General features: G+C 36.7%; 2 protein-coding genes across 3 annotated transcripts in view; both read left to right on the plus strand.

Annotated features, from left to right (window-relative positions):
* LOC107685301 (protein Jade-3-like) overlaps positions 1 to 16,907 on the plus strand; it is a 29,542-nt gene extending 12,635 nt beyond the window's left edge. Inside the window, exons 2-12 of the mRNA XM_016481840.1 lie at positions 7,224 to 7,286; positions 8,346 to 8,405; positions 8,506 to 8,585; positions 9,770 to 9,927; positions 10,023 to 10,213; positions 10,280 to 10,491; positions 10,871 to 11,038; positions 11,226 to 11,342; positions 12,993 to 13,451; positions 14,925 to 15,042; positions 15,271 to 16,907. Of these exons, the coding sequence (XP_016337326.1) occupies positions 8,357 to 8,405; positions 8,506 to 8,585; positions 9,770 to 9,927; positions 10,023 to 10,213; positions 10,280 to 10,491; positions 10,871 to 11,038; positions 11,226 to 11,342; positions 12,993 to 13,451; positions 14,925 to 15,042; positions 15,271 to 16,112 (2,394 nt within the window). The 5' untranslated portion in view covers positions 7,224 to 7,286; positions 8,346 to 8,356 and the 3' untranslated portion in view covers positions 16,113 to 16,907. The remainder of the gene's footprint in view (positions 1 to 7,223; positions 7,287 to 8,345; positions 8,406 to 8,505; positions 8,586 to 9,769; positions 9,928 to 10,022; positions 10,214 to 10,279; positions 10,492 to 10,870; positions 11,039 to 11,225; positions 11,343 to 12,992; positions 13,452 to 14,924; positions 15,043 to 15,270) is intronic.
* Positions 16,908 to 20,128: 3,221 nt separating this feature from the next.
* LOC107685302 (PI-PLC X domain-containing protein 1-like) overlaps positions 20,129 to 23,271 on the plus strand; it is a 4,831-nt gene continuing 1,688 nt past the window's right edge. The window contains exons 1-5 of one of the 2 annotated variants that reach the window (XM_016481842.1): positions 20,129 to 20,614; positions 20,970 to 21,090; positions 21,440 to 21,582; positions 22,699 to 22,827; positions 23,020 to 23,175. In XM_016481842.1, the coding sequence (XP_016337328.1) occupies positions 20,979 to 21,090; positions 21,440 to 21,582; positions 22,699 to 22,827; positions 23,020 to 23,175 (540 nt within the window). In that variant the 5' untranslated portion in view covers positions 20,129 to 20,614; positions 20,970 to 20,978. Of the gene's footprint in view, positions 20,615 to 20,846; positions 21,091 to 21,439; positions 21,583 to 22,698; positions 22,828 to 23,019; positions 23,176 to 23,271 lie in introns of those variants that run through there. The other variant, XM_016481841.1, reaches the window with a different exon arrangement.

Here is a 23,271-nt window from a genome sequence, read left to right on the forward strand (position 1 = left end):
GAGTGAGCTGTCATCAGTCCGCCATTGTTTCACCGCTGGAAAAAATTTAGACAAGAATGACTCCTAAGCGATTGAGGTGTTCTGTTGTTAGATGTAATAATGAACATAGCAGTCGTCATTCACTCCCGACATCTGAGCTGCTGAAGATGCAGTGGATTACGTTTGTTTTTGAAGAGAATGCGCCCCCAATCTACATAAATGCGTCTGTTCGTGCGAATCATTCATGATCCAGCTTCACCTACAGAAGAAGTGAGTATAAGGTTTTTTTAAAGAATTTTTGCAAATTGCCTTTCCTTATAATGTGCTAATTAGCAAGTTTCACGATGAATGCGGCTAAAGTAAACAGTCTCTCTGAGAGCGGCTCGGAATAGAGGGGCGGGGTCAGCAGAGCTCATTAACATTTAAAGGAAAATGCTACAAAACTGCGGGCTCTGAAAAGAGTTGTTTTTGACAAGGTAAAAAATGTGTTTTTTTACACTACCATTGAGAAATTTTAACCAAACTATGTTACAGACTTTCCATTAACACCCTAAAGAATCATATCAACTTGTGGAAAATGGGAATCCTATGACCCCTTTAATAAAAAATAACAGTAAAATAAATAGAAAAAATGTATAAGATAATAGGGGTGGGGGAAAAAATCGATACAGCATAGTATCGCGATATTTTCCATGGCAATACTGTATCGATACACGGACACCAAGTATCAATCTTTTATTATACCTTTTGGTAGAGTAATAAAATCAATTTCTTTATAGTCAACTAGATGGTGTTGAGTTTTTTTCTAAAATCCTTTAATGCACGGCAAGCCATTGATTATCCTGCTTATTCCATGGTCATTTGCCAAGTTATAGACAAGTTAAAACTAGTATTGTTCTTTGCAGCGCAATATTTGACCGAATGGGTAAAAATTACGGTTATTTTTGTCAGTTACGGAATTATAGAATTACAGAATTATAACATTAATTTGAATTAATTATCGATCGGTTGTTCGAAAGAGAAAAAGATGACAGTGTGTGTGAATCACCTGCGTCTGTGTGTCTCTCTCTACAAACAATGAAGTTGTGAGTTTAGTTACTTAAACAGATTTGACCTCCTCGTTGCTGAGGAATATAATGCAGTGATCCAGTATCTAAGCAGTTTTATTAATAAAAGTCGCGGGGCAGTGTTGACAAAGCACAGCAGTGCATAGTATACCCGTTGTAGCACATTGTTTACTTTAAGAGTACATGTTATGTTTATTTTAAATTAACATTTTTATTTTAATGTAAGACTGTTTTATTTATTTTAAATGTAACCGTAATTTACTTTCAAATGCCCCAATTGCAGAAGGGTCTGCACAACTTTTTTGTACAAGTTCAAGTTGCATTGTTCAAAATACCTGTAGTAGCACAGCAGTGCATACCTGTTTACATTTAATTAAGGTTGACTAGACTAGACTGTAATACAAATAGTTGAGTTTGCCAGGTGCATACAACATTTATGACAGGTTTTCATGAAAGTGTTGGTCAGTTTTTCTGATTGACAATCCCATTTTGCACCGCAACAATAAAATTGAAGTGAGATAAACAAACTGAGAAATGTTTCTTTTTAGTTAAAACAGATGTTGCCAAAGTTTTCGTTTGGGGACACAATTTGAAGTTGGAAAAAGGTAATACATTGCAATATATCGCAAAATATCGCAATTAGGGCTGGACAATAATTCAATATCAATATGTATCGCGATATAATTTTTTTCAATAACAGTGATATGATTTTTAAACACATTTCCGATATTTCGATATACATTACCAGTGTTTCCCATACATTGATTTATTTGTGGCATTTGACTTCGTTGAATAAACATGAGCACTTCACGTTTCAAAATCTAAACATGGCACAGGTGTTTTATATGAATGTATCTCTGAAGGGAACTGACTCTCTTCAGAAAAGTTTCGATGGCATTTTCATTTTATCTGATAAAGAAGCATTCATGAGTGGAGCTGGTTTGATTACAGCCATTACTGGAGAAACCGCTAGTTCTACCACTCTCAAAGCGCCTCCTGCTGTGGACAATCAGTTTGCATTTTCATTAAGCCCGTCTCCAGCAACATGTTTTTGTTTTGTTTTTTCTGCAGCAACTCAGAGCACTTTTCATACTCTTTATACTGGCTAAAGCACATTTGTTTCAATCTATAAGAATAAGCAGCCTACACTACCAGTCAAAAGTTTTTGAATAATTGAATAAAACATTTCTTGTTTGTATAAAGGCTAAATACAAATAAGATTTTTTTTGTTTGTTTTAAGAATTCTCTTCTGCTCATCAAGCCTGCATTTATTTGATCCAAAGTACAGCAAAAAAAGTAAAACATTTTAAATATTTTTACTATTTTAAATAACTGCTTTCTATTTGAATATATTTTAAATGTAATTTATTCCTGTGCTTTTAATGCTGAATTTTCAGCATCATTACTCCAGTCTTCAGTGTCACATGATCCAGAAATCATTCTAATATGCCGATTTGCTGATTATCGATATTTAAAACAGTTGAGTACATTTTTTTTTTTTTTCAGGATTCTTTGATGAGTAGAAAGATCCAAAGATCAGCATTTATCTGAAATAAATTCCATTCAAAAACTTGGAGTCAGTATGATTTTTTTTTTTTTTTCTTTTTTTTGGAAAGAAATTAGAAATTAATACTTTTATTTAACAAGGATGCTTTAAATTGATCAAAAGTACAGAAGAGAATTCTTCAAAAACATTAAAAATCTTTTGACTGGTAGTGTATGTTAGCCTATAGTTTGAAGTTAAAGATATTAATATTAATTAGGTGAGTCTGAGACGATTATTTAACAGTGATTTCACATTTCTTGTTTGTATAAAGGCTAAATACAAATAAAAGGTGAACATTAATTTATTTGTGCTGTTTTTTTTTTCTAAGATATTATATGGTTTTATATGAGGTGTCATAAACTTGGCAAATTAATTTTTCATAAGTTTGTATGCACAGACATCTGTTGTGGGCGTTCTTGGCAGTTTTTACGAGGCTTTTTTAAAAATAGTGTTCATATCGATATCAGAATTATATCGTATCGACCGAAATTAAGAAATATACCGTGATATAAATTTTGGCCATATTGTCCAGCCCTAATCGCAATATATTTAAAATCGCAATAATATTGTATCGTGATAATATTGTATCGTGGGGCCTCTGGTGATTCCCACCCCTATAAGATAATAACAATACTAATTTTATTTTACAGAAAACTGCTGCGTTACTTGTTAACATACAGGCCTATAACTGTACATCATGTGATACTGTTATGAGAAAAATCTTTGACAGTAATTTCTTAATTTTTAGAAGTAGGATGTATGTAAAATTAAAAATGGAGTCCATGTCTTTAACATGAAATATGAGCCTTTTATGCATCCACTGTGGGGAAAGAAAAACAGGAAAAAAAACTCCTGTACACTTCTATACACTGGAGAAAACATGGATTATCATGTTTGCTTCAAATTTCTTAAGAGAGAAGTATTATTTTTCCTATTTTTAGCCTATTTATTAGGGGTGCTCCGATCAGGGTTTTTGAGGCCGATCGCCAATCACAGAAAGCAGTATCTGCCGATACCGATCACCGATACCAATCTTTTTAACAACATTGTGATTCTTTTTTTACACAGTACAGTAATACAATTTTTCACAGGCATGTTTAAACTCAATAAATATAAGCAACACATTATTCAATGCTTTTTACTTTTGCATTTACTTCTAGATTTATATATTAAGTTGCTCAAGCAATTGGCAAAACATTTAAACTACTTTTCTTACGTTATCACAAACTTACCATTGACAGAAATAGTCAGCTCTACTGCCTTTTCTTTTGCATTGAAATCTTTATTACAAGCAATCCTGCGGTTCATAAATAACTTTGTTTTCCTACCTCCACTAGTGCATCTATTATTGCCTTGTTTATCTAAAAGTGCTCTTTTCCGTTAAAACTAGCCAACAAGCCATATACACCGCATACGCACTGCAAACGGAGTGTGTGTGAACTTGGCATTATGAGTACCTCACCTTCAGCATTATAATTATTTCACCCGCACCTGACAGAGACTGAGACGGTGCCACTGCATGTCGTGCCAAACCTCTCACTGCAGCGTCATCAGCTTGAGATCAGCCTTTTTAGAGACCGCTGATCAATCATCCCAACGTGATTATCGGCCGATAGTGATTGGTAGCCGATCAATCGGAGCACCCCTACTATTTATAGGACTGACTGCACATTACTGAATGCTAAACTCGTGTAATGTCTGTTTCATTCATACTGGACACCAGAGGGCGCCCTCACGCAGAAACTCCACAAATGCATCACAGAAGTAATAGAATACATTACACTCTAGGAAATCCCTAATATGGACAAAGGTATGTAGCTATCGCTGTGACTGAATTAAAAGAAGATAGAAATGTATGAACTGATTAAACATGAAAACATAAATCTACGGACAATATATAGTTTATCTGTGTTCTTCACGCCATCTCGAATATTTTCATAATAATAAAGTAAATTTATAATGCAATGCTAAATATGACATAGCGACATATATTTTCATTCTGTAGTAAGAAGTAGGGTTGCAAAATTCCGGGAATTTTCAAGACTGGAAACTTTCCATGGGAATTAACGGGAATATATGGGAATTAACAGGAATAAACTGGAAATTTGCAAAATTGCAGGAACTGGGGACTTAAATGTAGTCGAGAAAAAATCTTGAAGCATAATCTTGGTTAAAACAACCTGATTTAATGCAATTTCAGTTTAATTTCTACCCTACACATTGCTCAATCACATGCACACTAGTGTTGTCACGGTACCAAAATTTCAGTATTCGGTACCAATACCAGTGAAAATCCACGGTTCTCGGTACCAATTTCGGTACCAAAGCAAAACACAAAAACATGCTAATTGAACAACATTTTTATTAATAACGTTATCCCCAGACGAAGTTCCCATGGAAAGTTTCCGGAAATTTACCGCCCCTTTGCAACCCTAATAAGAAGCCACATCAGGTCAGAAAATGAAGTTATTTTAAAACATTCGATTGATGTTTTGGAGTAAAATCATGATATAAAGTTCTCAACAACAGGTTTATAAACACTTCTCATTAAGTTTGAAGGCACACTTGAGTGCTTTTTCTGTTTACTTCGACTGGAGACATTGCAGTGCACCGCAGTCATAATAAGTATTCAGTCTAAAACTTGAATTATAGAGTTTATTTCATTTATAAAATTCTTGTTTTGTACACTACTAGTGATCCATACCAGTTTGATAATGAAGGATCACACTAGAATTATGTTAACCAAGTGAGGTGTTGGGACAAAGTTTACTACTATTGTTGGGACAAAATAGACAACTGCTCCTTAAACACAAGTCAGTGGTTGTCCAAGAGTTGTCTCTGCACAGAAATGACACAACATCAAAATGCTATTTGTAAAATCAAATGTTTGAAAAATCATTCAGAAATTTGTGGGCAGTATAGTAAGATTTTTTTTAATGTTTTTCAAAGAAGTCTCTTACGCTCACCAAGACTGCATTTATAAAAAAAAAAAATGGTGCTCAAGAAACATTTCTTATTATCAACATTCAAAACAAAAGTGCATTTAAATGATCAAAAGAGACAGTAAACATTTTTGTTGAATAAAACTATTAATTTCTATCAAAAGAAATTAAACTTTTAAACAATGGCATATGCAAATCAAACAGCAAATCATGAATATTCAATATATTGTCCCGTTTATTGCATGCTTAACAGGGTGACGGTGCTTTTTCCCTCCTCCCCTGTAGACTTCCATGTCAGAACAGAACAGCAGTAGTTTAGTTACGGGACAGACCTCTTATCTCCCTGAATCCTTCATGCCTAAATTACCAATTCTCTCTTTTTCTTTAAACTAAGGAGTAGGGCTAATTTTCCTCGATAAAACGATATGAAGAGTTCAATAAATGTTTGATATAATGTTTATGCACCTAAAGTGGAACGAAACGGCATGATTCGTTTGAATCGTGCCACACGGTCCATTTATCCGCTCGGATCACAGTTCAAACTGCTGCGCGGCGCGAGCTCACTAGAGCAGATGCGTTTACTCGGTCACACGAGCACTAAACAGAGCTGTGAGATCCAGTGTGAATCGCGAATTGAGCGATGAAAACAAATGACTCTGTGATTTAAAGTAGTTAAACTAGTAACACTCACTGGACTGCAGTATTGTGGCAGAAATTTGGGATATTCACAATGAATTTTATTACAGGAGTAGACTTGTGCCGGTATTCGGTAATGCGATATATCACGGTAATTAATATGCACGGTATTGTTATCGTGGGCACTTCTAATACCGTGAATAATTATATATTTCAAATTATTCAGAATTTTGAATGCATTTTAAGAATACTTTTCCCATCAACTGGTCAAAATGCACAACACCGCTGTATGCTGCGTGAAAGACGCGTGTGCACTTTGACGTAAACAAGCGCGGACGAGAAGCACATGGCGGAACATGTGAGAGACGCTCTGGATGAAAGCGTAATAAAAAAAATAAAATAAAAAAATAAATCCTTGGTCAGAATAAATGTAATCATATAAAACTGAGGTTGCTACAATTTTTACAGATGATTACTGATTTTGATAATGCACAAAAATTTACCTCTGCATGCTAACTCAAGCTACTATCAAATGTGCATTTCTAAGAGACAAAAAAAGTGATATTATTATTATTATTATTTCTACAACTTTCACTTTGGAGCAAAAATCTGGCTTAAAACTTGAAAGAAATAAAGATTTTACATTTATCGTGATAATTATCGATATCGACTGATATGAAAAAAATTAGCGTGATAATTTTTTTGCCCATATCGCCCAGCCGTACTAAGGAGGTAGTGTTTTAAGGATGAGTGAATTAATCTAAACAGAAATATCGTTACTTCTAATAATTTGCCTTGCTTGTAAGTTGTGCTTTTTAAGATGTGTCTGTACATAGTTTCATATGTGTGGTTTGGCTGCAGTTGCTTCTAGTGAGCTAGGTTAATATTTATTTAAGGAGGCCTCTCAGTCAGGTATTGGAGCATAATAAATCACAGTGCATGCTGTGCTTTGCTGGCTCTATCAGCCTCCATCGCCTGTTTTACCACCCCACATTTTCGTTCAGATTGTGAACGGTATGTGTTCACTCCTCATGTCTCGTTCTTTGTTTTCAGGCATGAGCGAAAGGCAGAAGAAGCACAGCAGAGGAAAATAGTAGCATGCTCTTTGAATTTATGGTGAGTGAAAAACTGCTCCGTGAAAGAAAAACCTTTAAAGCTGCCCTCTAATGGTAATAACATCTATTTCAGGGTACTGAATGATTACTGTTCATGTGTCATATTTACATGGTACTTTAATTTACCTTTTGAACATGTAAAAACCCATCAAATTTATAATGCCACATTACTGTTTAGGAACGAAATTTAATAAACCTGTAATGAACTTATATTGGTCGATAGTAACAATTTTAACAACTATCCAAAAAAAATATAAAAATGTTCTTTGCAAAGTAAATGCAAATTAGAATTATATTATGTTCCTGGAATTATCTTATTTTCTTTGATGTGCACATGCACATAAAATAACAATGCATGGTAATAAAGATAATTTTTTTCGGAAAGGATGCAGAAAAACTATTTCAAATAAATGCTGTTTTTGAACTTTCTATTCATCAAAGAATCCTAAAAGAAACATATCTCAGTTTCCGGGGGGAGATTAACTGCACAACTGTTTTCAACATTGATAATAATAATAAATGTTTCTTGAGCACCAAATCAGCATATTAAAAGGATTTCTGAAGGATCATGTGACACTGAAGACGAGTAATGGATGATGAAAATTCAGCTTTTCCATCATAGGAATAAAATTGTTTTAAAATGTATTAAAATAGAAAATAGGTTTAATATAATTAATAATATTGAATATACATTTGATATTATAATATTCCACAATATTATTGTTTTTACCATATTTTTGATCAAATAAATGCAGCCTTGGTGAGCATAAAATACTTCTTTCAAAAACATTAATAAATCTTCAACCCCAAACTCTTGAACTGTAGTGTATGTATGCCTGGCTGTAGTATAAGCCAAGGTAAATTACTTGTATTAACTAGTACTATTTAGCAGACTACTACTTTTTAGCTACTAGTACTTGCAATCCACTACTTCTTGATTTAGTCAAAAACAGCTCTGTTTTTTTCGGTGTAGGTGAAAGCATTGTACCTAAATGGTTTAAGCAGAAACTGGTTGAGCTGAAGATGTATTTTAGTTGTACTTCTCTGTCTTTCATTGCAGGATACGTCAGGATGAAACGACTCAGGACTTCAAGCATCAGTGACAGTTCAGACAATGAGAGTGAGTAAAATTAACATTACAAAATTCTGAATCTACATGTAACTTCTATACAGAACAAAGATGTTTTATTCTCGGCTCACTCCGTTGTTGTATCATAAAGGTCCCTCGACATCCTTTTCCTTTAACAAGTATGGAAGCAAACCAGGCACCCCCGCCTCTGCTCAGAAGAAACCAGCAGAGGTAAACACCTTAACTTGTTTTAAAACCCTTGATTTTTATCACCAGCCCTATGAATGAGGTTTTTCTACAATAAAATTGGTTTTATCACTCATTAATAGGGATGCTCCGATCGATCGGCCGGAGATTGGTATCGGCCGATAATCACATTTTATGACTCGATCGGTCATCAATAACTTGGCCGATCTCACAAACCAATCACAATTTGATGACGTCAACGCGTGACGACGTACATGATGCGTGGGGACATAAATGATTTGGCGCCACAATCATGTCATAGCTGGTGTGGAAATGCTATGACGTTTCGAGAAACAATGAAAAATTCGCTATTTGTCATATGTTTTGCATAATGATATGATAAATAGGCCTAGATGGTTCATTTTTAACAGCAGATTCAGTGACGTTAGAGCTGATCTGTGCCTCACTGCACGCGTCTGCGGCGCGTTACGGCTCCATGGGAACCGGAGTTGATCGCGGCCAATCTAGTCAGTGCTTGTGTTTATGAGCCAGCCGCGGCACGTTTCTGAAGTGGCTCTCCGTGCTGCTTAGCTAAAAATAGTCTTTTGTGAGTTGTCACAGCGTGGTGGATGGAACAAAACCTCGTCGGAGCCGTAAGGGATAACGGTAACATAATACGCTGATCGTGGGCTGTTATTTATAAAACAAAATAACTTCTTTGGCCATATTAGCCTACTCAATAGCATTAGCACAGGCTTTACTCCTTTCAAACTTTATCTGGAATGTCACTGTTTCTGTCACTGCAGCTTCCCGATCAGGCGAACGAACACACACGAGCGTGCGCGAAATCGTCTGCCTCATGAAAAAAAAATTTAGTTAATATTTGCATCATTTATGATTTATTTTATCCACCCGCGACCCACCCGCAAATAATCAGAATGCATTTTTTATTACCCGACCTGCCGATTAACAACTTCAGTCTGCTCATCACCTTAACTTTAACTGCGTTTGTAGCCAGCGCCATAGCCAGACTGATAAACAAACACAGACCTGAAGTTAACTTCGGGCCAGGCGCGTGCGCCCGATGAAACCGTCTATATAAAGCTTGAAGCATCAGAATCGGCATCGGTATCGACCGATCACCATGACAAGAAATTGGTACTCCCTGTCGGCTGCAAAAATCCTGATCGGAGCATCCCTACTCATTAAGGATATTTCTCCCTTGTTAGGTGTTCAGAAAAGACTTGATCAGTGCCATGAAGCTCCCAGATTCTCACCATATTTCTCCTGATGATTATTACCTGTTGGCGGACACATGGAAGCAGGAATGGGAAAAGGGTGTACAAGTTCTCGCTAGTCCAGACACAATCCCTCAGCCCTCTGTGAGGTATGTCACTTTGAATAAAAGAAAGAACAGGTAAAAACAGGTTTTTGGACATGTACAATCTTGCATGTGACTTAAGTTGGGTTTTTTGTGTGTAGGATAATAGCAGAGAAGCCAAAGGAGGTCCTCTTCACCAAACCAAGGAAATATATTCAGTGCTGGAGTCAGGACTCTACGGAGACAGGTTACGTCAACATCAAGGAGCTGGCGGAAGCTATGTGTAGATACGACCTTGATGATATGGATCTATACTGGCTCCAGCAGCTCAATACAGAGCTTGGGGTGATAGGTAAGAGAGAAGATGCTTGTAAAAGATTCCCTGTAAGAAATGTAACATTTTGGATGTTACGTTTAGGTGACGGGCCAGTGGATGAGTTGACGATGGAGCGGGTGATGGAGGCACTGGAGAGACAGTGCCATGACAACATGAACCACGCCATCGAGACTGAGGAAGGGTTGGGAATAGAGTACGATGAGGATGTCATCTGTGATGTATGTCGCTCACCTGACAGTGAGGAGGGCAATGACATGGTCTTTTGTGACAAGTGTAACATTTGTGTGCACCAGGTGAGATCTTTGTTGCTGTCAGTAAATACATTTCTCAAAAATTCAGAACTCTTTTTTTTTTTTTTTGTCTAACTATACTGCATATGATCTATATACTTCTATATTTGTAGTAAAATATTGCTGTAGTATATTATTGTAAGTCAAGGCAAGTTTATTTATATAGCACATTTCATACACAATGGTAATTCCAAGTGCTTAACATTAAAAAAGATTTAAAATAATCATAAAATAATCACAACAGATGCATAAGAAATACGAATAACCATAAAAGCAAAGAATAAAAATTATAAAATTTGATTTAAAATGTATTTATTGTAGTATGTATTGTAAGCTAGAAGTTAACTTTATCCTAAAACTCATCACTCATATTCTGTTGCAGGCCTGCTATGGCATTGTGAAAGTGCCAGATGGGAACTGGTTGTGTAGGACTTGTGTTCTTGGCATCAATCCCCAGTGCCTTCTGTGTCCTAAAAGAGGGGGCGCAATGAAGGCCACCAGGGCGGGCACTAAATGGGCTCATGTAAGCTGTGCCCTCTGGATACCAGAGGTGAGTTGTCTGTCACAAGGATGGAATTACACCTGCATTATTGTTATGATTGTATGGTCTTAATGTTTCATTAATAATATTATGAAGTTGAGCTTACTTTCCTATGTCAGCATATTTGTTAGTTTTAATTAAGCACACAAATGCCACAAAACTGCAGTTTTTAAAAAAATTTTGTATTTGCCTTTAGGTGAGCATTGCATGCCCAGAGAGGATGGAACCCATCACCAAAGTGTCTCATATTCCTCCCAGTCGCTGGTCGCTCATCTGCAGTCTCTGTAAACTCAAGACTGGAGCCTGTATACAGGTAATGCTGTATAGTGCATGAACATTTCTGCTGATTAATTGGGTTGCAACAATTACTCCATAATATTAATGTCAGTTTGAAAATTAAACAGACAACCTTAGTTGGATATAAGAACTTGGGAAAGAAAACTTCCTTCAGTGACATAATTTTTTACAGTACAAGATAATGAGTGTGGTATAATGTAAGTCTAATATTAAGAGGGCCCTATTATGCTTTCACTTTTGCAACTTTAGTTAGTCTGTAATGTTGCTGTTTGAGCATAAAAAAGATCTGAAAAGTTAAAAGTCCACTTCAAAAGGAGATATTTTATTTAACAGAAATATCACTTCAAAAACTACAATGAACGACTCGTTTGGACTATAACGCATATTTTCCGGGATTTGTGAGATCACAAATATCGACAAATGGGACGAGACCTGGTTGAGCTGCACTAGAGAAGGCAACGAGTGTTATCACTATGTCGGAGACACGCTAGCTTTCTCAAGGCAGATAAACTTAGTGCTTACAATCATCCGGGTTTAAATCGCGCTCAAATTGATTTGATCTTGACGCAATATTTACACTGAAGCTCGCAGGCGGCTATGGTAAGGGGCATGACATTTCCCGACCAGGCGCCGAGTGGTGCCAATCACAGCACACACTGGCCCAGCTAACCAATCACAGCACATTTCGTATTTCAGAAGGTGGGCATTGTATTCATTTGATACAGGAACTATTCGAGCCATTCATGCCAGACTGTAGAGAGAGGTGTTGTAATCATGTAAAATATGTGAAAAATAATGTGTTTTTTGAACAACCTAGTATGAGAGCCTGTTCTAGTACACCCCCAAAACAAAATCAAGACTTTGTAAAAGAGCATAATAGGACCCCTTTAATTGTATTTCATTTAAATGATCAAGCAAGTAGTGATATTTTTGAATAACTCGTGAAAAAATATGTAGTGTATTTTCAACAATTTAATTCTTAAAATCTGTAAGCTGTTTATATTGTAACATTAATATTTGAAACCTTTTTGGTACGCAATATATAGTGTACAATTTTCATTATTATTTTTCCGGGTTTCCGCAGGTCTTAAAAAGTCTTAAATGCTTAAAGTCATGGCATTTAATGTTGCATGCACTGCAAAAATAATATCTTTCTCAGTATTTTTGTCTTGTTTTCCAATACAAATATCAAAACGTCCTTAAATCAAGATACATATACTTGAGATGCAAAATTAAGATCTTGTTTTCCGAGAAATTGAACAAAATTAAGTGAGTTTGTTTAAAACAAGAACAAATATATCGGTCAATGGAGTATGAAAACTTGTACTTAAATCCACTAGCAGATATTTTTGCTTTTTAATTATAAACTCCATTTTGGTCAGTTTCACAGAAAACGAGACTTGTCATTTTGCTTCTCAAGGAAATGTGTCTTGATTTATTCATCTTTAGACATTTGTACTGGAAAACAAGATCAATACTGATGAAGGACATCACTTTTTTGCAGTGAGATTAGAAGGTACAGTAATAGTTTGGGAGCAGAGATATTCAAGCCCTAAGCTTTTCTTTTATGTAAAATGAAATAAAAAGTAATGAAGATCAGTAAATATTGTCTCTAGTTTTGTCTTCCAGACTGATGTTTTTTTTAACACTGTCTCTAATCTTCCAGTGTTCGGTTAAGAACTGCACCATCCCTTTCCACGTCACTTGTGCTTTTGAACACAACCTGGAGATGAAGACCATCCTGGATGAAGGTGACGAGGTCAAGTTCAAGTCCTACTGCCTGAAGCATAGCAAACCCAAAGCTGGAGAAGCGGGCTTGAGTCCAGCCTGTCATAAAACTCCAACTGAGACTGAGAAACTGGGCTTGAGGGCGCAGAAGCTTCAGGAGCTGGAGGAGGAGTTCTACACACTCGTTCATCCTGAGGAAGTGGCCCAAGACCTTGGACTGCCAATCAGCCTGCTGGATTTTATCTTTCAGTACTGGAAGATGAAGAGGAAAAGCAACTTTAACAAGGCCCTGCTGCCACCTAAAGATGATGAAGAGAACCTGTTATTGCAACCACAGGAGGACAGCATCCACACACGAATGCGCATGTTCATGCACCTGCGGCAGGACCTGGAGAGGGTGGGTACTCCCGTCATCATTAGGGGTGCAACAGATCGTAGATGATCCGTGATCCGTACGGATCAGGCTGCACGGTTAATTAACTGTTAAATTAACCATCACAGAGTTAAAGTTTATCATTTGCACAAAGCAATTTTAACTCGCTCACTGTTTTCTGTGCGCTCAGCCGCTGCCTCACATACCCGAAGCGCGCACACGCAGAGAGAGAGACACCGCGTGAACAGCGAATTGATTCCTCTTTCACGTACACACAAAGTTATGTTAAAATACCCGTTTTGGCAAGTATTGTAGTAAACACAGTCGTCTATGTCTTCTTAAGTGAACGTAAACAGCTGAGAAGAAAACCGGATGTGTTGTCAGTATTAGGTCCATGCATTTGGTCTTAAAGAGACAGCACCCAATAAATACTTGCTTCTGTCTGCTAATCAAATAACACCACAGCTGTAACAAAGTTACAAAACAATTAATCTGTATTTAACTTGTGCAGTGAGCACTATTGTGTTATTTTACACTTAATTATTATATTTCTGCACCTGAATGCTACTGTTACTGACTTTATTTGTAACTGTTTTGTTGTATTCATCTATGCTTGTAATTTGTGTAATTGTTCTTGTTTTATTACTAACTTTATTAGAGCTAGTAGTTTTGCTGTGGTATATAGAAGTACTTAAAGTAAGCTTTCACAAAATTTTTTTTTTTGCCGATCCGAAAAATGATCCGATCCGTGACTCAAACTCCGTAATATGATCCGAACCGTGAGTTTTGTGATCCATTGCACCACTAAGGATGAGATCTTTTTTTAAAGACATAGATCAGAATGTTCAACTAGCTGTCCAACAACTGAGTTGTCTTTTTTGTTGCTGTGAGCAATTTTCCCTGCATTCCCAGTTTCCAGTTATGTACACTACCATTCAAAAGTTTGGAGTCTATAAGCTTTATTAATGTTTTTGAAAGAAGTCTTTTATGCTCACCAATACTGAATTTATTTGATCAAAAATACAGTAAAAAAAAAAAAAACAGCTGTATTGTTAAATATTATTACGATTCAAAGTATTTTCTATTTTAATATATTTTAAAATGTAATTTATTCCTGTGAGCCATTACTCCAGATTTCATTGTCACGCAATCCTTCATAAATCATTCTAATATGCAGATTTGGTGATTAAGTTACATTTCTTATTATTACCGATGGTTGACTCTATATACACATATATATATATATATATATATATAGGTTAATAGAATGTTTAAAAAAAAAACAGCATTTCTTTTAAATATAAATGTTTTGTAACACTATAATTTTATTTACTGTTTTTATTACTGCTTGTGATTAATTGAAGGCATCCTTTACAAAAACAATTGACCGCAAACTTTTAGTGACCGCAAACAGTAGTGTAAATGCATGCTTAAACCTTTAGTATCATGTTGGGAGTTTTTGATGTTATGATCCTAATGTGTGTGTCGTTTTTTCAGGTGAGAAACTTATGTTACATGGTGAGTCGAAGAGAGAAACTGAAGCTGTCCCAGAGTAAAGCTCAGGAGCAGATTTTCAATCTACATGTCAAACTCATTAACCAAGAGTTATCTGCAGGTAATTCACTTTTTTTTCTGTATTTATTATTTTTGTTTTGTTTTAGTTTTTTTATTCATTTATTAATTTGTAGCTTGGAGTTAAAATGTACTCTTAATTTATTTTTTAAATAATTTTAAACTTTGTACTCTACACTTCTTATACTTAAAGTTAAACTCTTTCAGTCAAAAAAATCCATGACATTCCAGCACCACTGAATAATTGACTAACTTCTACTTTTGTTGGTAGGGCTTCCAGCGTCCTCTTCTTTAGAGAACTTATTGTTCCACCCTCCTAGGATAACCCTAAAACTCAAAATGCCCAAAGTGTCACTTGGCAATGGCAAAACCAGCTCCAAATCTGTTAATGGACCCCTGTGCCCGGATAACAGTGGTAACGTATATGACACTAGTGAGGGAGGCATCGGTCAGGGCAAACCGCAACTCCGTCTTGGACGGGTAAGGATAGAGGAGCGCGCCAATGGTCTCTTGCCAGCCTCCATCTACATACGACGAGATGGTGGGACTCCCCCATTGGTCGTGAAGCAATCTGGCAAACCTTTAGCTCTGCATGCTGCCCTCCACGGTCAATCGTCTAATAGGAAAGGCAAAACTGAACCAGAGAAACCCCGCCAATTGAAATCCAATGGCATTATGGACAAGCCCGTACTCCAAAGAGACACTTCCTGCCAGACGTCCACTGAAAAGGACACATGCAATGAGATTTCAGGGAAAAGTCAGTCAGGTGGATTCCACAAAACCTCTCTTGAACACTTCAGTCGATCCCTCAAGAAGGCCACTGTCAGTTTAGTACGGACTGAGGATCTTCGGGCCTTTGAGAAGAACGCACGCAAGTCCTCCGGATTCTCCAAACCGGTTTCTAATGAGCGGCCGCTAGGGGGCAGCAAACCATGCCAAGAGAGCGACGGTTACTGTCCGGATGCAGAGCTCAGTGACTCTGAGCCCGAGGCTAAAGGGAAGTGCCGGCAGGGAGTGAGGGGGCAAAATCAGAGAGGACCAGCTGGAGGCTACGTCAAGTCTGCCAGCCGAGCAAAACTGTCTTTTGGCTCTAGGACGTCAGTGCAAAGGTGACAATCTTCAAAAGCATTAAAAACATCTCAAACCCACTGCCACAAGTTACCATAGTCCTCTGGTGGTAATCAAAAGTGCCAGATTCTGTTTTCCTCTGTTGAGGATCAGCCGATGGGGTTTAGTACAGTGTGCCAAAATGCTCTCCCTGGCTGATTGCAGAAGTTCAAGTGATTGGTCTATTTTTGTGTTGGACTGATATATATCACTGTGTCTCTCTAACCAGCCATAGGGTTTCTGCTGCACTTGGACTCAGTATGTGAGAGCACCTACTATACAGTAGGTTTTATGAGCCGTCAAGCAGTGTTTCTGTACTTAAAAGGAACCTCACTTTTTAGACTGTACATAGTAGTTTGTGTTAAGATGTGGAGCACATTGAGATGCTTTCCACATACTGAAACGTTATCATACTTTCTTACTGATATGCTTATGCAAATAAATAAAGACTTAAGAACTCTGGTCTGACAAATCATGTTTGTTTGATTGTTGTGAGGTGCTGGTGTCTGGCAGGACTGCTTCCTATTTTTGTTTCTCTGTTCTTCCATCTCTTTGGTCTCTCTTCCTTTTGCTTTGTTGCCACTTCTTTGCTAATGTTAAAATTGGCATGCTTGAGTTGAAAAGAAAGTGTGCTTGTGCAACTGAAATGGTCTTACCTCTGTCTTCAGAGTGTGAAGGGAAATGTCAGATCTTAATGTTTATATTTAGAATCAATTTCATGCCGCGTGTTTTTTTTTCTTCTTTTTTTTTCTCAGATCCATTTTTGTCTCTTCTTGGCGCCAGACCCATTCATTATGTTTGCAAAAGACCATGAAAAATGGCCTGTAATAAAGTGAGAATGGATTTTAATGTGATGTAGTGAGTATTTTAGCACAAGTCATATAACACTGTTTCAGCATAAAAACATTCATATGCCCATCCAAGTCAGCCAAATAACCTGGGTTCAGAGTTAATTACCAATAATAATAATAATAATAATAAAATATATATTTATAATGTTTTAAATATATTTATAAGGTCAGTAAGATCTCCGAAGATCTTAAAGTATTAAGAAATGAATACTTTTATTCAGCAAGGATACATTAAATTGATCAAAAGGGACATTTGTTAGTAAAAACTCCTATAATGCTACAAAAGATTTTTGTTTCAAATAAATCCTGTTGAACTTTCTATTAATCAAAGGATCCTAAAAAAATGTATCACAGAATCCACAAAAATATTTCGTCTTGGATTATAATAATAAATTATGTTTTTTGAGCACCAGGTCATCATACTAGAATGATTTCTAAAGGATCATGAGACCTTGGAAGATGGAGTAATGGCTGCTAAAAATTTAGCTTTGCTCTCGCATGAATAAATTACATTTTATAATAGAAAACAGTTGTTTTAAATTGTAATAATATTTCACAATATTACTGTTTTTACTGTATTTTTGATCAAATAAATTCATTGGTGATCAGAAGAGACATTTTGACCCCTAACTTTTGAACAGTAGTAAATCCACTTTAAATTGTGAGGTCATGTTCAGGTAAAGCTCTAGATTAGTAATTAGTGTTCTGTCATTTTCCTTCAACCTCAGCCCTCTGGCTAGTCCAAATGGAAGTGTTCTCCACAGTTTTATTAATTTTGCTTCACTCCAGAAACCACCATGTTTGCACTCTGTGGTGTTTCCTCAGGCTGTATCTGCCTCCTGCTGTCAACTAACACAAAAAGAGAAGTCGATAATGAACAAATCATTTACATTCTGAGGAGGTTTAGTCAGGGAAGTTGTGCTTACTGGTAATTTTATGATTGTAGACCAATTCAAGAGCTTGATTCTTAATGTAGGTGTGTATGTAAAGCCACACTGCCCTCTAGCTGTCTTCTAACAGTCTTAACGTGCTTCAGTTTTAAATATTTAGCTGAGCAGTGTATCATTCAATATTGCTGCCCAGAATAATTTACATTTGACTTAAATATTAATAAGGATAGACAATAATGGTGAGTACCACTGTCATCTGATGTTCTTTTCAAGCTTAACCAGTTTATCTTTGGACTCCCCTGTTGAACAAAACATCATATGCTGGTTAGGTATGTTTTGACGCTGGGATGCTGGTTTAAACTCGTCCTTTGCTGGTTTAAACTGGTCCTTTGCTGGTTTATGCTGGTCCTTTTGCTGGTTTGTGCTGGTCCTTTGCCAGCACATGACCAGCATAAACCAGCAAAGGACCAGCTTAAACCAGCATCCCAGCGTCAAAACATACCTAACCAGCATATGCTGTTTTTTTCAACAGGGTCAACTGATCTTCTTTTGGTTGAGTGGCTGCTGTGTTAGCTGCTACAGGACTTCAGTGCTGCCTAAGGCTTATTGATCATTTGAGGAAAAAGCTGAGTTTGACTCGTGTTAAACCAGCGCAGCACCCGCTCTTAAAAGAGAAATATAAATCATAGCAAGTAAAACAAACCTCCACTTCTGCAGCTTTAGGTAAGTAAGGTACAACGTCAGATTATTGCAAAATAAACCCCCACAGGACCTCGGTGCTAAGTGGATGTTCTCTTTGATCAAAGTCAAGTATTCCAGAGAGCTGTGAAATAACGTTTAATATAGTTCTGAGCATTATTATGTTGCTTATTTATAACTACTATCTGCAAACTACTGATGTCATGATAACTGATGTTAATGTATATTACAGTGCAATTCTAGTACTCGTAGATAATATCAATGTGTCATTTATTCAACGTCTATACCGCGGAGTGCTCCTTTTATAAAGCACCAAGTAACCTTTCTAGTATATATATAGTCTATATATATAGACTTTTGTATGAAAAACACATTATCGAGTCCTTTAAATATATTATTACAAAGGAAAGAGAAATATGTAGAGCAGTAAAGCTCTAATCGTTGATAGGATGTTTATTTTTCAAAAGCAACTTGATACTAGAAAATGAACAGATTTTAGACTGATAACTGAAAATATGTTTTCATCTGTTCCTAAAGAATTAGTTTTGCCTGACTGGTGTGATGGAAACATGCATCCATTAGGATCTTATGTGGACAATCTAACTAGAGCCACTGAAGGATTGCAGCTTGGAGCCTGATCTACTTTAAAGACTGATCTACTTGGATTCTGTATTAATGTAATGAACAATAGACTATTCTTATCATTGTTTGACAATTTGTGCTATGGCCGAAGTACTATATTGTCTTGTTTTTCAAACGTTGTCTTTAAAAAGAGCTTCGTTGTGACATAATACATGACAAAGAAGCCATTGGAGCCACTTCATGCTGGTCTTATAGAATTCCAGTGAAGTAAAAGGAAGGTCAGCTGGACAGCTGCGACATAGTGAACTGGATTAAGTTGGCTTTGTCAAACTGAAAACAATAGAACTGCACAGCAGGAATGAATAGGTTCCATTACTTATTTATTTTATGTTTTTGAAGATGATGGGTCTGTAACTGGTCAAATTAATAGGCATTAACGTGTTATAGAGATGTCTCTTCTGTGTACTGTAGTGATGCTGTGAGGTATTAGAGAAAAGTCCCGTGTCATCGCGAAACACTGTTTCTCTTACAATACTGAGGTCAGCAGTTTAGCATTCACAGCAGCAGAGAGGAGCTGCATCACCAGTCCCATCTAAAGAAAACAATGGAGGAAATTAAATTTGCTCAGTCAGATGTATTCTGTAATAAAGAATGGCGAGAAAAGAACGTGTGTTGACAGTAATTCATCGCGTGGACAATGTCATAAAGTATACTAGCATTTGCCTAAAAATTAAAACCCTCCTCCGCTCGCCCGCACAAAATACGAATCCTACTATGGGGAAGGTTTATGAATATTAATTAAGCAAGGCTGACGACGCTGTGACCAACCAATCCCCCTAATTAATATTAATAAGCCAAGTTTTCCACGTCCGTTAATTTGCTAGCTGTCTCCCCTTTCGGCGAATCATTTCGCCCTATGGGGAGAGCGTCTCGTTACGTCATTAAATATTTATGACCCACGCCTTCACCGTAGTACGTTTCTAAAACTGTCAGACTGACCGGGTGGAGAATGCAGTGGATAAATGCACCGTTTCTGTCACCATTTCTTTTCTACAATATCGCTCCAAAGGACGAATTTTCGGAACGTCCAGCAGATTCGTTTGATGATTGAAATGAAAGGGAAATTCTAAAATAAATTTAATCTCATCATTACACGGAGAAGAGAGAGTTTCTTCCGGACTATTTCGGTTATCAACGCGGGATTTTGTTGTGGATACCTTGCCCGGTTCAACCTTGTGCCGCCAATGACAAGTTCAGCACCGCGTAACATCCATCCCACTTTTACACGACCACCATGGGGCTTTGGGAATCAATAATGAAGCGGACGGATATCTCGTGTTCTTTTCAACATCCGAGTCCTTCAGCATTAGAGTCTGTTGAAGCCGGTTTAACCTGTACCCACGTGTCACGTGTCACGAATTAAAATAGTTTAAAACATATTTGCTGAAACATTCTTCCTGGACTAAGAAACCAAATTTAAAGCCTGGTAAATCCTGATATTGTGTAACTCATGACAGTGCACATATCAATTCATTGCATTTTAATAAAATCCTATATTTGCATAGACACTAGTCTTTGCTCTGTTAAATAAACCTCCATGAATTTCCATGCTGGTCCAAGCTGGTTTGGAGTTGGTCTAGATGATGGACCAGCATAGTCATGTTGTTGAGCAGCAAAATGGTCTTTTGATGAAGCTGCTTGACCCAGGAAGGCTTTCTGGTTAAGCTTTCTCCTGATGCTGGTGTCTTTTTTTTTTCTGTTTATTTTGGATGTTTATCGAAGTATCAAGATGAACTTGAATGACATGCATATGCACTCGCTCGCCTTTTACATTTTTACAGAAATCCAAGATGACATCGGAGGTCAGCCAAGTGTCATTGAGTGAGCTTCCCATGGACAACTGGATGGCCCATCTGCCCAGTGCACTGTGGGAAACCCCTCTCTGTTACATGGCCATTCCAGGTATTTAACCTCACATTTTCATTTATACATTCACTAATTGCATGCAAACTGCTTTTTCTTGTTTGGCACATTTGAGTTCTGAAAATTACAATTTTAGTGGGACTTTTTTCTGTGTTTTCAATGCGTACCCACAATTCTGGACTTTTTATGGTTTAAATTTAATATTAATCCACAGTTATGTATTGAATGAGTGAATATTGTTATATTAGGAGGGCGCCATTATTAATTGATTAGAGTGACCACGTTGTTTTTGTTTTGTTTTTACAGTCTGCTTATATTTCCTTAGACATTTTAGTTCAGTGCCATTAGTGCTCGCGGTCATTGTGTCATTGTCCTAATGATTTTGTAGGGAGCCATAATGCCATGACCTACTGTCTGGATAGGAATGACCGCTCTCCAGTGGACCCCACTCAACCAGATATGTTGCAAAAGTTGGACAAGTACATGAAGCCCATCATAAGGCCATTTGTATACAAGTGGGCAATAGCACAGGTATGTCGTCACAGATTGTCGTCAATGAGCCATTTTCCAAAAAGTGCTTTTTTATTATTAGTTATCATTTCAGTAAATTTAATATAGTAATCACCATTACATGTTTTTTCATATATGTTTCTGCATTTTCAATTGGATTACTTGGAACAATTTTGGACAATGGTTGCACCATTCACATTGTCAGTTACATACAAATAGTAAACCATCTGAGTTAATTGAAAGCCTTGTTGTCCTTCATATATTGAAATACAAAATCACTAAAGCTATATCAGAAAATGCATGATCAAATTCTTTACATCCAGAAGTGTTGAATTTGTCACGTTTGAAAAAGCTCAATAATGGCTAAACATGTAAAAGCTGGGGAAAAAAATGCAATTATGCTGGTTATGGTATCAAATCCCTCATGAGGTTATAGACCATTTTATGTCAGCATGCATCAGCAGACTCCTGTAGAGCCTGAGTCTCTGAAATCTATCAGCATGAGGGGGAATAAATTGCCGTCTGCTGTCCTGAGGAAATCAATCAAACACTCAGTGGCTTTGCTACAGTGAAAGCTCTGAAAGCACAATTAGATGGGATAGTTATGACAAAAGTAACACTGACTACGTTTACATGGACATCAGTAATCTAATTATTTACCTTATTGTTTACATGAGTTGCTTTTAAATATTCCTTTCATGTTCCCGTTTGACATGTTATAGCACATAGTTCGATTAATGGCACGTCATTACGTCCCCACGTGACATCATCCGACGTCCCCTCCATAATTTCACGTATAAACATATAGTTCGTATTCGTGATGATGCCATGCTTTAATAATGCGACTAAAATAGGAATACTCCACATGTCTTAATTCGATTTCTGTTTACTTCGAATATGACTTTAGCCGGATTAAGGTAATCAAAAATCTCTGTTTACATGGTAGATTCTTAATCAGAGTATTGTCTTAATCGTGTTAAAATCGGATTATTGTTGTCCATGTAAACGTACTCATTGATGGATGAGCACATTGTCCCAAATCTGTAGGTGAGATTGAGCGTTATGTTTTTATGTTTTTGTTTGTCTCCAGCTAACTGTTCAGCACTATCTGCACCTGCATTGTGCTTTACATTATAGGAGTCTAGCATTAGGGAGCAGTTGGATTCTGGAGTGCGATACTGTGACCTGAGGATAGCACATCGGCCTAATGACAGCTCGAATGATCTCTACTTCTACCATGGTGTTTATACCACTATAACTGTAGAGGTAAGACAACTGACTACACAAAACTATGAAAACAATTGATTAAACATTTAAAAGTCTTAGTACAGCATTTCCTGTCTTGTCTGTTTGTTGTGCAATTTGATAAGTGCAGTAGTTCTAATCTGAATTTGATGTTTGAAGAATATAAATAAATGCTTTTTACTTGAATCTAACCAGTTTCTTGTGTTATCTCAGATGGTATTAAAAGAGATCAGAGAGTGGATGGATGTTCATCCAAAGGAAGTAGTCATCCTCTCATTTAGCCACTTTCTGGGCCTCAATCAAGAGCTTCACACACTGCTCGTCTCAACTATAAAGAGTGTTTTTGATTCCAAACTGTGCCCCAAAATGGTATGCATCCATTTTTATTATTTAATTTTAGAAATAGATGATCGGAAGTGGCATCAGTAACAATATGCTTCCAATATATATATATATATATATATA

The sequence above is a fragment of the Sinocyclocheilus anshuiensis genome, unplaced genomic scaffold, assembly GCF_001515605.1.
Source record: "Sinocyclocheilus anshuiensis isolate Anshui unplaced genomic scaffold, SAMN03320099.WGS_v1.1 scaffold385, whole genome shotgun sequence".
Lineage (NCBI taxonomy): Eukaryota > Metazoa > Chordata > Actinopteri > Cypriniformes > Cyprinidae > Sinocyclocheilus > Sinocyclocheilus anshuiensis.